Source organism: Lonchura striata, chromosome 18 (assembly GCF_046129695.1).
Source record: "Lonchura striata isolate bLonStr1 chromosome 18, bLonStr1.mat, whole genome shotgun sequence".
Classification (NCBI taxonomy): Eukaryota; Metazoa; Chordata; class Aves; order Passeriformes; family Estrildidae; genus Lonchura; species Lonchura striata.
Genome location: NC_134620.1, coordinates 12,180,917 through 12,197,473, shown reverse-complemented (window position 1 = coordinate 12,197,473; position 16,557 = coordinate 12,180,917). Strand labels below are relative to the sequence as shown.

Sequence of the window (16,557 nt, the reverse complement as noted above, 5' to 3'; positions counted from 1 at the left end):
GAAACGGAGTAGCCAACAAGCTTTGAGTGATGTCCAGGTGTTAGAAAATGAAATTACTTGGTGGTGGAATTGCCTTGATAAGGGCTTGATGTGTTTTAGTGTCATTAGCTCTGGGAAAGGTGAACAAAGCTTGGGAAGAAGGATTTGGACAAAAGGAATGTGGAACTTACGGGTCATGAGGATATTGGGTAGAACCCCCAAGATAAGGAAGAAACTGAAAAAACAAACTTCCAAAGGGAGTTCCATCAGGGACAGATCATGACCACCAACTCAGAGACACCAGTGCTTATCACGGCCATGGTTTAATTCATCTTTATTGTTCTAAAGTACACAATGCTGCTTTGATTTTGGGTAGTTCCATACTAGTGATAATCTCCACCTTCTCCACCAAAGGTTTCCTGTGCAATTCCACACAAAATGGCCTTGATCAATTAAATCTATTCTTTCTAGTTATAGCAGGAATCCCTGTTCTCTCTCCTGTTTTCAGAGACTCTGTCAGCACAGGTTACTTTACTGAGGCTGTGCTGAATCACACAGTCTCCATCTAACTCCATGCTTTAAACATTTGTTCCAGAGCTTGGCACGCCTGAGAGCACCAGGTAACAACTCTGTACCTCATAAAACTGAAGGAAGAGGGGAACCTTGTGCTGATCTGAAAATGTCTTTTTCTAGGACTTCTAAAGCAAATTACAAGTAATTTCTGTGTGTCTGCCTTCACACCCTTAATGAGGCAGAGCAGGACAAGGCAGGACTTGTTTGTTGAGATGTTGGAGCGGTGCTGCATCCCTGCCATCCCCTGTGCTGCACTCGGCAGAGTGGGAATCTCAGGAGAAAACTGCTGGGAGGCTTTTAAATAGTTCAGAGAACAGAAACAAACGTCCAGGAGACAAAGAACTGCGAGAGCCACAAGGATCTGTAAACTGCATGCACAGGGATACCTTTTCTCTTTTAACCTTTATTGTTTTTACATAGGAAAACAAGACTGCGGCGAGGCAGCAAGAGCACAGAACTCTTGCAGGTTTGGCGCAGGGGGAAGGGGCCTCCATCCCGTGTGTGGAGCTGTGCTGTGGAGCCGGGTGCCTCTGGAAAGGCCGCGGGAGCTGGAGCAGGGGCAGAGCCCTCATTTGAGCACCAGGAAGTAGGTGGTCCAGCCGGCCAGCAGCAGCGCCCCGAGCAGCACCGTGTAGCTGAACAGCACAAAGGCCAGCAGCTCCCGCAGCACCTTGAGGAAGTGGATGGCGAAGGAGTCCGGCATGGCTCTCCCGGCTCCCTGGGGCTGGCTGCTCCCTGCTCCTCCCTGGCCTGGAAGCAGAGGAACAAGGTGAGTCTTCACAGCAGGGACACCACCCTGCCATGGGGAGGAATCCTGTTGATAACCACCTGGAAGGTTGTTAGCGACTGGTGTGGGCCTGTTCAGAGCCTTGCCGAGGTGTTGGAAGAGTGTTTGGGATCTGATCAAAGTCGCCAGATCAGGACTGGTAAGGAAGCAGGTGGAAATACAGACACAGGCAGTGGGCACCCTCCCAGAGGGTGAGGCTGGGGGCTGTTAGAGAGTCCAGCTGGCTCCTGGAATCTCTCCCCTGGGGCTGTGGCTGTGTGTCCAGGAAGTGCCAGGAGCAGAGTGGCCGCTGATGGTGCATTACCAACAGCGTGTTCTGATCAAAGTGGTCAATTCCTCCAAGGAAGCCACCATTAATATTTAATTCTGTAATTGCATCTAATGGAGGTACTGGCACAAACTGAGCCTTTTGTTTAAGAATGATGAAAACTGAGGCTTAAATACAAGTTTGCACAGGCAAATATTTATATCTTGCGTTAAAAATAACCATTAAACGGGAGACATGGGATAAGATACCTTAGAATTCATCTTCTAGCAGTATTGTATAGTCATGGGTACGCATTGCTCTGGAAGTGATTGCTCATTTGTTAGTTTAAATTAAATCTGAACTTTTCCCCTGAAGTCACTGGCTTCTTAGATTTGAAGCTGTGAAAACCCACCTAAAAAATTCTATTATCTCTTCAATCTACGTGTTCTTTTAAATTTTGATCGTAACTGTGCCTGATCAACAATATTGACGCTCTTAGTCAAGCACGAAAGGGAGTTTAAAATCAGACTTAGGATAAAAACCAACCCAGAAGGATTGTTTCCCTTCTGAACAGCCTAAAGCCAGCTAAACCGAACTCAATTCCTGTCCTGCTGATAAGAATGTTTTTTAAAGAGGTCTTATGATAAGGAATTCACTTTTTGGTGTTGTTTAACGAGTTCAGCCACTCCATTCCAAGCTCAGGCACATGTATACAGTACAGGAGTTACAGCATTTTTAAACCAGCTGTGGCTTCTCTGTTGTTCAGAGCATTACAGATTTCTGTCCATAGGTTATGCGACATTTCTGGTTATCTAGAAAGATGCTGATAAAGAAATAAACTGCTTACCCAGGCAGATGAGGGGCTCTGCTTCGGCAAGTTCGTGTTTCTCCCTAGTTCTGTTGTGCAGCTGTCCCTTGTGCAGGGGTTTGTGCCGGTGCTGATCCCGCCGTGGTCCGGGAGCAGGAGCAGAGAGTGTGTGTGAGTGTGTGCAGCCCACACGAGGACTGAGCTCTAGGTGTGGTCAGCACCGGTTATGATCCGACAGCGCCGTGGTGCTCGTGGTGCTCGGAGCAGCCAAACGCTCCCCTTCCCCTGGGGGCTTTTGGTAACAGCATTTCCAGAGTTCCAGTGCCAGGGCTTGGAGTCACCAGATCAAAACCTGCATTTGTTGAGATGTGGGGGTTTGCCTCTAACAAAACGTTTTATTCCGTTATCTCGAAGGCTGCAGTGCCTCTTGCTCTGTTCCCTGAGCGCCCTGTGCTCTGTGAGCCACTCGGGGAGGAGGATGTTCACACACAGCTGGGGCTCATCCCCAGGGTGGGACTGTGCAGGCTGAGCCAGGATCTTTTACCAAAAGTCGGTGAAAGCTGAAGGCAGCCTAATCACTGCTGTAGTGTCACCCTTAGCCTCCTTTCCAAGGAGTCATCCCGACCTTTCAGAGCTCAAATGATGCAGCTCCTTTGCAGTGAGGGGAGGAGAGAGCCAGGCTCTATGTTTATTCTTAGCAAAACTGCTTCTGATAATGTATGAAAAGTGAAAGTCTTTTGGGGTAGATGTTGGGTAATATTTTATTTATTTTTTTTTAGTAATGTAGACAGCAGAGAAGGAAGATTATGTACTGCAAATCAAATCTCTTACCTACAAAGATATTATGATGTAGAAAATGGTCCCTTAATTTAATTAGGTTCTCATGTTATCAAATTATTACCCGCATGGTCAGCAGGGCCTTGGACAGAAGCAGAACATCATCAGCTGCTCAGGAAGCCTGTTAAATAGTAATTGCTCCTCCAGGGAATTGATCAGCGTCAGGATGGTTTTTATTTTGTTGTTGAATAGTTCCAGGAAGAGGCTTTGTCTGGGTGCAGTGGTTACATGGTTCTCGTGTAGGCTGCAAAAAAATAAGCTGCAACGTTGGTGATTAATTCAGAGTTTACCAAGTGTCTGGTGTAAACTCTTAATAAAAAAAATTTTGGCTGTAGTGTTACTGACTGCTGGCCACTTTGTGTTTTCCTTTATTCCCCTGCGGTGTAGCTCAGAAACCAGCCTGGTCAGTATTTCCTTGAGGTTAGTTCAACTGTTAAGATTTAATTTAAAAAAAAAAAAAAAAATCTGGAAACTGGGATACTACAGAGACCCTTCAAGGCCAACCCAAAGAGACACCATTGCTCTGAGTCAATTTGTTCTTTTTCTCTGCACAGTAACATCTAATTTTTGATACAAACCTAATTCAGTTTTTCTCTTAAATACTCTGAAATTACCTACTTTAAATGGAACTTGCAAACAATCCATGTTTGCTCTTCTTGCATCACTGAGGTTGCAGCATGTTTTTTATTAAGTCTGTCTACAGGTTGCCTTCCCACCTGAAATAGAAAATCTCCACTGACTGAAATTTTATTTTTCTTCAAAAGTTCATAAATTCTACTTCTAATGTAGTATTACACGTGGCAGAACAGAATGAAATTTTGCATGAGCCTTAATTAAAAAAACACCTAGGTGTTAGAAAAATAGTTTCAACTTAAGTTACTCAGTTTTTCAGTTATCCTGGGACAGGGAGACAAGGACACAATTATCACAGTGCAGGGCTTTATTTTATTTTTGTATTCTAGAGAAAGAGAGAGCGCAAACACTTCCAAAAAAAGATTAAATACATCTTTATTTTATTTTATTCTAATAAGCCAGCTGGAGTTAAACAGAGGGGCTCCATGCAGGGTCTGACTTGGCAGACCTCAGTCTTAAAAAGTAAAACAGACCAAAACCCACAGTCACAACTGTGACAACTTAGAAAAACGGAGGGATTTACTGGGACATACTATACACGATAACTAATGCAGAACTGTTTGCTAAGAGAGTGATTTAAGGTGAGGAGTGGGCTTTTTTAAGAGTGAACTGCAGTGTGGAAGAGTCCCCAGTGGCTGTGAGGATACCAACAGTGCCCAGCCCAGCACAGGCACCAGCAAGGACCCTGCTCTGCCTTCCCCTCTGCAGCCAGGAGCTGCCTCTTGCATGCCCAGAGCCCAGCCACCAAGCCCATGGAAAATTCCATTTTACAAGTTTGAGCTCTACAACAGCTTGTGACAGCAACTCCCACAGTTTATAACATGAACAGGGGGTGAAAAAAGTGTCTGTTTTAAACCCACTGTTTACTGAGTCCCTGCTCTTGCTATTTTTGGCCCCCACACAGGGAGTGTTTGTGTGTCTTCAGCCATAAACTCAGGACACACTGATGTCATTCATACTCTGGAGGAGCTTTCCAGACTCAGGTGGGTGTACCTAGGACAAAGAAGTCACCTCACAGCGATACCTTCAGGGGACAAGTGAAGTAAAAGGCTCAAGGATCACAGGTATAGCTGTGTACAGATCTCTGACTGACACATCCAATGCATCCATGGAATGTATCAGGCACCAGAGAGAGACAAACAGTCTGGGAATAGTGGTATGAAGTCAGGAATAGAGAACATCCTGCCTCCTCAGCACCTTAGGGGGGTAAAAAGCAGAAATCACATCTCCCACCAAAGCTAAACTGAAAGAAAAAAAGAAGCAATTTGCCAAAGACAGGGACCAGGGCCCATTCCTGCTGCCACAGCCCTTGGCTGCCAGGTCAGACCATGAGCAGGCATCTCTCTCTTTCCCACTGTTTATCCTTAGTGCCTTCCAAACCTGCTTGTCTGCTGGGATGTTCCACAGACACCTGGAACACAAGTGCAGAAGGGATGAGGGTAACTGCTCACGAGCTGGTCCCAAAGAGCTTCCTTCACTGCCATGTTTCTCCAACAGAGCAGCTGCGCCAGCTGACGTGCCTGTGTTACACAGGCCCTCTCACACTTGCTGTGTCTCACCCCACTCCCTAGAAAGGGGCAGGCTCCAGTTTCTCCATCAAGGATTTGATCCAGGTTGTCCCGTTGATCAGTTTTGTAGTGGCAATGATGTACTCTGTGCCTCCATCCTCCATCTGGGACAGGAATCTCAGCGCGGCGATTTCTGCGTACGTGACCCCGCCCAGGAAGAACACCAGGGTCACTCTGTTCTCACCGTGCTGACCTGTGGGTTCACAAAAAAGGTCCAGGTTGGCTTGGTTTGATTTTTACAGCTCCCCTGCATCAACTGTCAGTCAAACTCAAATGACCTGAATTAGAGATTTGGACACAGAAATCCACAGCCTGCTCCAGCTCTGGGGTTGCTACAGGATGTATTTCTGTTTGAGAGTGATCCTGACCCTCTTCTTACTTATTAAAATCACAGTGTAAGTTTAGGGTTTCTTTTAGTACTCTGATGAGAATTAAACCTTTTGTCAAAGGAGGATTAGGTCAATCTAACACTACTGTGGGACAGGGGATGACACAGAGACCTGGTTTCTACCTGCCCTGATTTCAGTTTGCCTCACTCCCTGCTCACAGACGTATTTTCCTGTAAACCACAGAAAAACAAACCCAAACTTACGCTTTTTCTGCAGGCCAGTAGGGAGCTGCTGCCTCTCCTCGAAATGGGGCCCTGGCAGCATCTTCAAAACCTCCTCGATGCTGCGCCAGCCCGGCCGGGCCAGCAGCTGGGCCAGGCGCACGCTCAGCGGGGCGTAGCCGCTGTACACGTACGAGATGTCATTGGGGTTCTGGGGGACACAGAGACAGGGAGGGGACAGCACGTCAGTGCCACCTCCTGCTGCAAAACAGCCTCAAAGAAAACACTAACACTGAATAAAAAAGGTTTTCCTGCATGTAATTCTGTAATGAGAGGTAATGTGTGCTGCTGAGGTGCCTCTTTACCTGCTCATTAACATCATCCATCCACAGGCGCAGCGTTTTCCTGATCGTTGGGTAGTTATTCCTGCCACCTGTCTGGGGTTTCAGGAGCCCAGCTTTTTCCAAGTTGTTTAAGGTCAATAGATGTTCATAGCCATAAGTCTGTAATATGAAGAAGTCACCTTTAATTACCATGGCAATAACCCGTGACCAGTGTTTAAAACAGAAAAAAAAAGAAGCAAAGATATTTGTTTAAAAAAGATGTTTGCTTAAAAAAAGCTTTTTGGTTAAGATCTCTTTAGAGCATATCCAATTTAGAGTGTTTAAATAATATTAGTAAAAAGTGATATAAACCTCTGTATCTACATGTTGTAACACACAAAAGTACCTCCCAAGTATCTAATCAAAAAGAAACCTACTGCTCTCTCTGTGCACATTATTTGGTTGTAAGATGTGTCTGTCTAGAATTGAAGTGTACAGCTGAAGATTTGATGTAGATTTTCTCAGGAATTTATTCCTCCAAATGTTAGAGCCTAACCTGGAGAATCTCTCTTTTGTAATGATCCAGAACCTTCTGTTTCAGCCCACTATTGCACACGGATTGCAAACAAACGAGACGCAAGATCTTGATTAATGGATGTTTCTGAGCAATGCAGTCTTCAATATAATTGTTAACCTATTAAATAAAATACATAAGCAATTATTTAAGGAATTGTTAGGGTGTCCATCAGACCTGGAAAGAAAGATCTGGTTTGCCTGGTTCACCAAAGGAGCAAGAAAGAAGAGCAGCTGCTCTGCAGGCAGCTCAGGACCATCTGTAAAACAGTGACTCAGCACTGGCTCCACCTGGGCTCTCCTAGAGCAGTCCCTCACTCAGTAGCCAGACTTTGCACTGAAAAATTCTTATTAACCATCTTCTGTGTTCCACTGATATCTCAGAGCATGGGGTGCCCCTGAACAGGCCAAGCACCCCAGCTGTGCACAGCAGTGATAGGTAACTCAGAGATCCATTTCACTGGACATCATCTAGATCAGATGTTTCCTCTCTCAAAAAAAACCAACAAAACAAAACAAAAAACCCAAACAAATTTTAAAAAATGTTTTTTGAAGATGTAAGAGAGGCTAATTGCCATTATCTACTTACCTTGTCTGTGTCTATTCCAGACATGAACTCTTGTTCCACTGTTAAATTATCAAAGAAATCTTCAGATGCTTTGGAGAAAGAATGAAAATCAATACAAGAGCAACTGACAGCTTATGTTTTACATTTAGCATTTCAGCAGAGATGCACTGGATGGAGCAAAGCCAGTTTTTGCCAGGCTGAGTGATGTCCATCAAGTTTCCAGGCATCCTGCTGGATTTAAATGATTCCTACTCACTGGTGATGTCTTTGATGAGCTCTGCGATGGAGGTGTGGTTTGCCAGTGAGCTCCTTGCTGCCTGCATGTGAGGCAGCTGGGACACAAACTGCTTGATCTCTCCAACAGTCTTGGCGTGGTGCCTTTCCTGAAAAACGCATCACTTGGCTTAGGCCTTGTTCATGTTAGTAACACCAAACAGATCATTTTACGATTAAGAAGTTTTACTGCACTCCCTGGAAGAAGTTAGGCAGAGGGCTTTAGATACTTACACTGAAGTCACAGCATTACCTGAAATAGCACCTGGATCATGGAGAGAGGCAGCAAGTAACACAGCAACATCATTAGACTGTTATTGTCCATTATCCCAGGGCTGTAAATCATTTTATCCACATTTGTCTGACTCCAGCCATCAATAGCTGCTCCTCAGTTTCCCTACCAGGGAAGACTCCCTTTTTCACACAAAGAGGAATTACTTTGCTGGCTGACAGGGAGCTCTAGGCCAGTGCTGTCAGAGCTGGGGAGGGAGACCCTTGGAGCAGAAGTGAAAGGTGCTGAGGAACTGGGCTGGCAGGGTCTGCCATTCACTCTGCTTGGTGGCAACAACGTGCCAGCTTTTGAGGCAGGATGTGCTGAAGCACCATGCAGTGTTCAGCTCCAGAGGTCTGCACTGCATTTGGGCTACTTGCCTCTTGCTGCAACTTGGAATAAAAATAGTAATAATTTGACTCATTTGTGAAGGATTTAAATGGGCAAGTGCAGGCAGGAGAGTCATGATGGAGCCTGTGATTGAAGAAACCCTATGCTGCCAATATGCTGCTGTTTCATTATCACCTATTACTGCCGACAATTTCTTAGAATTCTCTTTTTTTAACAAGCACTATGAACAATCCATCTTTAGCACCTCCAGCACTAATAGTGCAGAAGCAGAGCTGCACTGGGAAATGAGGCTGAGCACTCAATGTTTCAGTTAAGGTACCACTACCTTGTCTCACATGTGGCAGAGGTTAAGAGGCTAAAAAAGCCCCACCAAGGAAATACAAAGAGTGAAACAAGTTCTCTTGAGAGTCCCCATGAGGTCAGAAAAATAAGATATGGGATCTCAGTTTATGAATCATCAACAGGATGTTTTCAACAAAACCACAAATGTGCTCCACACAGCTCTCCAGATTTGTCTGAGATGACACACAAGCATGTATTTACAGTTCAAACCTCCTGCATGACAACTGTCTTTTGCACATTTCTGTTGTTTTTAATGCCAGCCATAATACTCTGTGAAAGAACATTCTGGTGGTTTATTGCTTAAAGCTTTGTCTTTCTCCTTTTCCTGAAGGCAAAAGGACCTTTCAATTAACAGGTAACAAGAGCAGCCAAGTGGAATTGATCAGCATACTAAAAATCACCTTTGGCTTCTTGCAGAAGAAAGCAGCACCTGCCTCTTGCAGACTGAAGAGAGCAATTCCTGTTGTGGAATCTATGGGCTCACACAGCACAAGCCTGGCTTAGGCAAGCTCAGCAAAAGGAAAGCCCCAGAACAGAGGTGTGGGCAGAAATAAGGATCCACGTTACTGCAGGCTTCTTAAAAGGTGATTTGACCAACACCTACTCAGAACAGTCCAAGTGGAGCTGACCTCATCCCAGAGCAGGTGAACAGAAACACGGAGTGAATTATCTGATGGATTGTTGGACACAGGCCTCACCTCAAAGGCTGCTGAGATGATCTTGGCTTTCTTGCTCAGCACTGACCCCACAGCATTGAAGTTCTTGTCTCGGATTTCGGCATAAAGCTCTTCTGCAGAGTTCAGCTGGAGCTTCTTGGGTTCTGTGGGGAGATCTTTCCCACCCTCCCCCTGCTTCTTCGGGGCAAACTTCTCAGGAGGGAGTTTCACATAAGCTACCAAATGAAGAGAAATAACCCTTGTAAGGACTGGAACTTCATCAGCAGAAGTTACGATCAGCAGGCTGTGGAAATGTGTCCTGGAAATGTGAGCTGGAAACAGCTCTGAGTAGCAAAGCAATATTAACACTCAAACCACTCAGTGCCTGTGTGTTAATGAAGGAGGTCACTGCACTCAGCCAGGGACCTACACAAACATCAGAACCCAAGTGCCAGCTGCCCTGCTTTCAGAGAGGCTTGGAGGCAGCCCAGCAGCCAGTCCAGCCCAGCAGGAGGGATTACAGCCTATAAATGCCTCTCTGGATTCCTCTTACCCCCTGATGAGCAGGACAGCGTTCTGAAAATGGCATTTCACAAACTGTCCCTGTCCCCTCAGTGTGGCACGTGATCCAGGCAGGATGAATGCTGAAGGCACACACTAACATTCCCACTCACACACTCCCTGGTGTGTCACTGTGCCTGCTCCCAAAAGATGCCCTTCAGTAACCACAGACTGTACTTGGCTCCCCTTCCCAGGCAAAAAGAGCCAGAGTGGATCTTGATGGGCTCCAGCTCGGGACTGAACAAACCCCACATTGATCTCAGCTGAGCTGCTCCCACAGCACATTTAGTGAAGCACAAACCCACCCAACACACTGCAGCTGCCCCAGGACACGGGAAACACATCCCTTCCCCACAGGACTCACTGTTCTGGATGCCGTAGATCTCGTCAATCAGCCCCTCGTACGTCAGCTGCGTGGCCAGCGGGGTCAGCAGGTCCACGTTGCGGTCCAGCAGCAGGAGGGTATCAAAGACAGGAAATATGGAATTCTGGCTCCCAGGGAACTCACGCTTCATCCTGATCATCATGTTGGCCACGTGCTGCAAGGAAATCGCGTCGCTCTGGTCAGGGTGCTGGGAAAGGAAGGGGATGGCAGGAGGTACAGACTGGCTGATGGATGGGGCAGGACAAGACTGAAAAAACAAAAGTCCTTCTCTGCTGCTCTCTGCAGCTCAGCAAGACAGCGATGTCCAAAACACTGCATTCATCTCAAGCTGCTCCCTCACCACAAAAATACCAATTAAACCACAGGTTGATCAGAGAGAAGCAAAAAGGATGTGCATGTGTCGTGGCTGGATTAATAAAACCTAGAGGTGCATTTAACCAAACACTCCTTAAGGCAGTTCCAAAGAACATCCATTCGTTCAGCCTCACCCGAGCACAGTCGCCCTTCCCAAAGATCTGCGGGATGGTTCCGTAGAGAGCCTGCAGTGTCATCAGCCCCTTTGCTGCATGGTACAGACTGGTCTGGTCACTCTCCAGGTAACATTCCTAAAGAACAAGAGGGATTCTGATGGGAGGTGTCAATCCAATACAGCTGCCTCCACAGCACAGCAGGGACTATGTGAACAGTTCAGAGGAGACACAGGCTGGGGACAAACTGTGGCTGTTGGCATATATGGACCTTATTACCTGTGCTGTCACTACCTCAAATCATTTTTTTGATGACTAGACTCTAGTATTTTTGAACTCTGGACACAAATCCAGTTTGATGGAGTAAAAGAAAGTGACTGGAAGGAATCTCTCCTGCTAATTAGACCAATGTGAGCACCCAACACCTCATTACAGCTACAAGCCCTGACTCATCCTGTGGGCTACACATAGGACAGAGAGGGCCAAGAAGCTCCCAAACTGTTCTGTCCATGGATGCAGCACTCTAGGAGTGCAGGACATGCAGCTGGGATGTGACGGCTGTTACTGCTCAGTGCAGTGAGAACCATCACACATGGCTCCCTGGCTGTGCAGGAACACAAACCATGCTGGCTCCTTGTGACAAGTGAGCCTCAGGAATGCTCCATTTGTGACAGTAACACCAGCAGCTGAAGCTGGAGGAACTGGGGTGCAGCTCAGTGTAGTGACTCTTCAGCATTTAGTATGAAAACACACAGGGAAGTTCGGGCTTCAGGATCAAGCCAGGTTTGCTCTGCAAGGCCTTTCCTTGTGCAGGTCACTCACAGACCCTCTGAGGGCTGCTGCACCAGCACCAGCATCCAGCACAAAAACACTTTCTGCTTTTCCTCGAGGCATGTGCACACCTTGAAGGCGCTCTCAGACTCCATGGAGAGCAGGTCTCCGTCGAAGGGGATCAGGTCCAGGCTGTACTGCTCGCGGTGGATGAAGGAGCCCAGCACGCCCTGCTCCTTCAGCCACTGCTCGCAGAGGAGGCTGCGGCGCGGCACGAACAGGATGTGGAAATCCCTCTGCGGAGAGCGGCCTCTGTCCTCCCTGCAAAAGTCACGGCAGGAGCAGAGCACTCGGTCACTCACCGCACCCGGAGCAGCACACACCACGGGCAGGGGGCACTGGGTTCACACAACAGGAATGCTGCACTGGGTTATTGCCGACTCCTGGATTTTGAGTGCCGGCGTTCAGCCTTGTGCAGCCACAGCCCTGCCACCAGGGCAGGGGGACGTGGCTGCCCTGCAGCTCCCAAAAGGCGCAGCAATCCAAGCATGACTCATTCCAGCGAATTAGAAGGAGTGCAAGTCCTCGCAGGGAGGAACGCACTCTGTGCATCGCAGCCAAGGTGAAACCCCCGTGCCCAAGGTGCGGGCCACAGAGTGGCTGTGCTGCAGTTCGGTGTTTGCAGATCGCGCCTCGTTCCCTGCACAGGTGTAACAAACCACACGGTGATTCGGGCCACACCTGTGCCCTCCTGACAGCGGCCTCCCCGCGGTACCTGAGCACGTTGTCCGTGATGATGTCCATCAGCTCCAGCTTGGGCCTGACGAAGAAGATGATGTTCTTGACGTCAGCCGGGGGCAGCCGGCCCGGCTTGAGCGTGAACATCTTCTCCACCTCATGCTCCTGCGCGGAGGCACGGCCGTCAGCAGAGCGCGGCAGCGCCGGGGCCCGGCCGCCCGCCCCCGGCCCGCGGCGCTTACCTTGAGCAGCGAGTACTGCGCGATGAGCCCGAAGGGGCCGGTCAGGTACTCGTCCCACACAATGGCCTGCGGGAACGGACGGCGGCATCAGAGCGGCCACAGCACAGCTCAGCTCAGCACAGCACAGCTCAGCTCAGCACAGCTCAGCTCAGCACAGCTCAGCTCAGCTCAGCACAGCACAGCACAGCACAGCTCAGCTCAGCACAGCTCAGCTCAGCTCAGCTCAGCTCAGCACAGCTCAGCACAGCACAGCACAGCTCAGCTCAGCACAGCTCAGCACAGCACAACACAGCTCAGCTCAGCACAGCACAACACAGCTCAGCTCAGCTCAGCACAGCTCAGCACAGCACAGCTCAGCTCAGCTCAGCACAGCACAGCACAGCTCAGCTCAGCACAGCACAACACAGCACAGCTCAGCTCAGCACAGCACAACACAGCACAGCTCAGCTCAGCACAGCACAGCACAGCACAGCTCAGCTCAGCACAGCTCAGCACAGCACAGCTCAGCACAGCACAGCTCAGCACAGCTCAGCACAGCTCAGCACAGCACAGCTCAGCACAGCACAGCTCACCACAGCTCAGCTCAGCTCAGCTCAGCTCAGCCCGGCCCGCCCCGCCGTGCCCACCTTGGAGCCCGCGCACTTGTCCAGGAACTCGCGCAGCTCGCGCCGCCCCGCCTCGCGCAGCGCCGTCAGGTTCACCCGGCCCGAGCTCAGGTGCGCCGCCATGGCCGCAGAGGGGCCGCGGGGCGGGGCCGCGCAGCCGCACCGAGCCGTGAGCGTCATGTGAGCGTCATGTGTGCGTCATGTGTGTGTCATGTGTGCGGCCACTGGCTCCGGGCTGCGCCGGGAGCTGCCTCCCCCCTGCGCTGAGGCCACACCGTGTACAGCTCTGGGCCCTGCGTTCAGGAAGGACAGTGAGGGGCTGGAGCACCTGGAGGGGCTGAGGGAGCTGAGGGGGCTCAGCCTGGAGCAAAGGAGGCGCAGGGGTCGCTTTGGCTCTGCACAGCTCCTGCCAGGAGGGGACAGCCGGGGGGTCGGGCTGTGCTCCAGGGAAAGGGACAGGAAATGGCCTAAAGCTGCAGAAGAGGCTCAGGTTGGACATCAGGAGAACCTTCACTGAAAGCGTGATTAAAAACCAGCCAGGGAGGCAGTGGAGTCACTGTCCCCGATTTAAGTAAGGACTGGTCGTGGCACTCGGTAGTTCCCCGAGCAGTACTTGTCATGTTCACAAGGTGGTGCTCAGTCACACACTTGGTGATCGCAGAGGTCTCTTCCCAGCTGATGGATTCTGTGATTTACAGTGCAGCCCCTGGCACAGAGCCCCTCACACTCTGAACAGAAATGCAGAAGAGACAACACTTTTTTTTCCAAAATATAACTTTATTATATATATGCATATATACACACACACCACACTCACTATATAGAAGCTCAAAGAATGCAAAACAGGGATGGCCCACTGACTGTTTCAGGTGTGCACAGGTGTGCACAGAATACAGGTTTCCAAAAACCCCCAGCAGCTCCTTACCTGCATCATTTCCACATTTCACACCAAACCACAACCCAGAGCTCACGGCACCGAGCAACATCGCAATCAAAGGAGTAAATGAAAATAAAGATGAAATATTTATCAACTCAGTCCAGTGTCAAAAAAAAGCTTAAAAATCTAAATGTACAAATTCAGCCTTAAAATGGTTTAGTGCAAATATGAAAATTAACAGCATATTTTTAAGGTATTTAAATAAGCTTTAATATAACTCTAGTGCTTCATTCCTATACATGTTTTCCCACCAATAGATCCAACAGCACAGAGGCATTTCCTGTTAAGGGCGGGACAAACCCAGAACCTGGGAAGAAACAGCATAAAGTCACTTGTTAAATCATTTATTTATCTTTCACTGAAGTTCGCTAAAAAGGGACGGGGGATATTTATTAGTGGAAGATCAAAGTATTTCTGCCTGTAGGGATTCCGGAGCGGGGAGCGAGGGCTCTGTGTCCCTTGTGCTGGCATTCAGCAGAGGCGCTGCTGGTGCTGCAGGGGTCCGGGCGGGGCTGTCCCTCCATCAGAAGGTCTCGTCGTCGTTGCAGTCGGCCGTCCAGTGGCCGAACACCTCGCAGGTGTCGCAGTAGGGCCGCTCCTCGCGCCGGCTGCCGTGGTGCGCCGAGTGCGGCGGCTCCTCCAGCGCCTGCGCCTGCGTCGGGCAGTCCTCGGTGTCGTGCAGGTCGAAGCAGCCGCAGATGTCGCAGAAGAGACGCGGCTTCTTCTTGGACAGGCTCTCCTCCTCACTGCAAGAGCAGCACCAGCACCAGTCAGTGTCCGGCACACAGGAGCAGGGCCCACGGCCCTGCAGCGAGCTCGTGGTTACTGAGACTCGGGAAACGCCACAGAGCTCAACCAAAAGTAGGACACAAACCCTTCTGCACCACCCTGCAGTGCCCCACCACCCCCTAAACTCCAATATCTACTGAACAAGCTGCTGTTTGTGCAGGTATTTGCACTGAGGTATTTAAAAGAAACACATGTAAGAGAGTTTCTCTTTTCCCTTAAGAGAACTATAATCATGACACATCAAATAGGTTTTAGTTCTGTTTCTCTGGATTGGTTCTTCCCATGCCAGCACAGCTACAGCCTCTTGGGAGCAAAGACTTCTGCACTTGGAAAGGGCCAGATTCACCAAGTCATACAACAGACGTGTCACGATACATCAGTGTTTGGGACTGGTAGCTACAAAGCACTATCTGCACCCCCAGTTACACCACAGTGTAAAGAGAAGGCTGGATTCAACCACTAAACTCCAGGGAAAGCTCTGTCTGTCCCTCCTGACAGCTGAGATCAGGCTGGTGCATCATGCAGCTCTACCAACAGTTCCCAGAACAAGAGCTGAGGTTTCCTTTAGGATTTGTACCTGTCATAGTTATTTATCTCCTCTTCATTGCCATTGAGGGCTGCTTCACACATTCTTTGTATCTTCAAGTTCAGTTCTTCGTTTCTCCTTTGCAGATCCACTATCACTGAATTCAGGAAGTCGATCTAGGAGAGCCAAGGACAAGGAGAGTCAGAGGGGCAGGGGGATGGCTCCTCCCCCAGCCCAACGTAACCACGGAACACTTGGGAAATGAACAGGGGAGGAAAGAAGTGGAACCAACCTCGCCCTGGTGGAAGGAAGGGTTGCCATCAGCAGGTGAATCCAGAGAAGCAGAAAACCAGAAAAAGATTGGTGGTTAGTTGTATATTCGTGACACTTCTGGGGGCTGCACAACTGGGAAGGACATTTTTTAATCATTGTGCCTGACATTTGTGATCTAATGAAGGCTTTACCATGAGCATTTAGCATGAGGTGATTCTATTCCTACCATATTTTCTAAGCATTTGTTTGCACAGGCCCCTGTGAAGCAGCACTTCACGAGGTCACTGTGACTGTCCTACTCCAAATCACATCTTCTTGTGCCAGCTGAGCACCTTCCTTCTCCATTGCTGCCACCCCTTGTTCTGAGCACAGTTCTGCAGTCAGGAAGAACTGCAGAGCTCAGAGGCACCCAGGGGCCCATTTCTCCAAGATGGCAAGCACCAGCTTCAGGTGGGCCACAGCTTTTCCTCATGCACATCCAAGAAACCTTGGGAAGGCCAAGGAGCAGTGAGTGCTGTGCTAGGCTGTACCTCTGACAGGCCGCAGGGCACAACTTGCCATCCTCACTTCCTGCTTGTTTCCTCACATTCCCTTGTTTCTCCAGTATCACTCCTCACTTGATTTAGTATTTACTGTCACTGACATTTCCCTTCAGAAGCTGAGGGGCTACATGATAAATCAGTTAAAATCCTGACTGACAAAACCCAGTAAGGTACAGACTGTCTTTGGAATACTCCCCTCTCCTAAGGCCCCACTGCTGGTTTAGCATGCTCATGTGCACATCCAATACCTGCTTCTCTCTTGCAATTTCCTCCTGAAGCAGAGTAGCAGCATCACCTTAAAAGGGAAAAACCAAACAAGGTACAATGTGACTCGTGCCACGGCTGGGCCAGAAATAATGTCACAGGCTGTGAGGGCAAGGAC

The 16,557-nt window shown here is 49.0% G+C and overlaps 3 protein-coding genes across 5 annotated transcripts in view; all 3 read right to left on the bottom strand.

The window, feature by feature from the left end:
- Positions 1-935: 935 nt before the first annotated feature.
- LOC144247221 (uncharacterized) lies at positions 936-1,255 on the bottom strand. Its single transcript, XM_077787311.1, has one exon. It carries the CDS (start codon positions 1,253-1,255, stop codon positions 1,121-1,123), a length of 135 nt encoding a protein of 44 aa, XP_077643437.1. The 3' UTR covers positions 936-1,120.
- Positions 1,256-4,153: 2,898 nt separating this feature from the next.
- On the bottom strand, positions 4,154-13,259 carry VPS33A (VPS33A core subunit of CORVET and HOPS complexes). 2 transcript variants are annotated; one of them, XM_021544618.2, is made up of 13 exons: positions 13,130-13,259; positions 12,504-12,569; positions 12,299-12,426; positions 11,655-11,844; positions 10,774-10,890; positions 10,265-10,439; positions 9,382-9,575; positions 7,703-7,829; positions 7,468-7,535; positions 6,862-6,999; positions 6,348-6,485; positions 6,025-6,193; positions 4,154-5,625 (listed from the first exon to the last, which is right to left on the bottom strand). In XM_021544618.2, the coding sequence occupies exons 1-13, from the start codon at positions 13,229-13,231 to the stop codon at positions 5,432-5,434; spliced, it is 1,806 nt and encodes a 601-aa protein (XP_021400293.2). In that variant the 5' UTR covers positions 13,232-13,259; the 3' UTR covers positions 4,154-5,431. The 2 variants fall into 2 exon arrangements, with proteins under 2 accessions (XP_021400293.2, XP_077643377.1); XM_077787251.1 differs by lacking the exons at positions 4,154-5,625; positions 6,025-6,193 and having other exon boundaries at positions 6,354-6,485; positions 6,862-6,910.
- A 1,114-nt stretch (positions 13,260-14,373) lies between these two features.
- CLIP1 (CAP-Gly domain containing linker protein 1) overlaps positions 14,374-16,557 on the bottom strand; it is a 59,904-nt gene continuing 57,720 nt past the window's right edge. The window contains exons 26-29 of one of the 2 annotated variants that reach the window (XM_077787250.1): positions 16,424-16,470; positions 15,653-15,658; positions 15,412-15,536; positions 14,374-14,791 (exon numbers count right to left, since the gene is read on the bottom strand). In XM_077787250.1, coding sequence (XP_077643376.1) covers positions 14,569-14,791; positions 15,412-15,536; positions 15,653-15,658; positions 16,424-16,470 — 401 coding nt within the window. In that variant the 3' untranslated portion in view covers positions 14,374-14,568. The other variant, XM_077787249.1, reaches the window with a different exon arrangement.

Bases quoted from the DNA above. Each gene is read 5' to 3' on its own strand.
- LOC144247221 (XM_077787311.1), bottom strand. From the start codon at position 1,255: ATGCCGGACTCCTTCGCCATCCACTTCCTCAAGGTGCTGCGGGAGCTG.
- VPS33A (XM_021544618.2), bottom strand. From the start codon at position 13,231: ATGGCGGCGCACCTGAGCTCGGGCCGGGTGAACCTGACGGCGCTGCGC. The intron at 10,440-10,773 runs GTGAGGCTGAAC...ATTTCCTTGCAG, and splicing joins GGAAGGGCGACTGTGCTCGG to CACGTGGCCAACATGATGAT. The intron at 6,194-6,347 runs GTAAAGAGGCAC...TGTGTCCCCCAG, and splicing joins TGGATGATGTTAATGAGCAG to AACCCCAATGACATCTCGTA.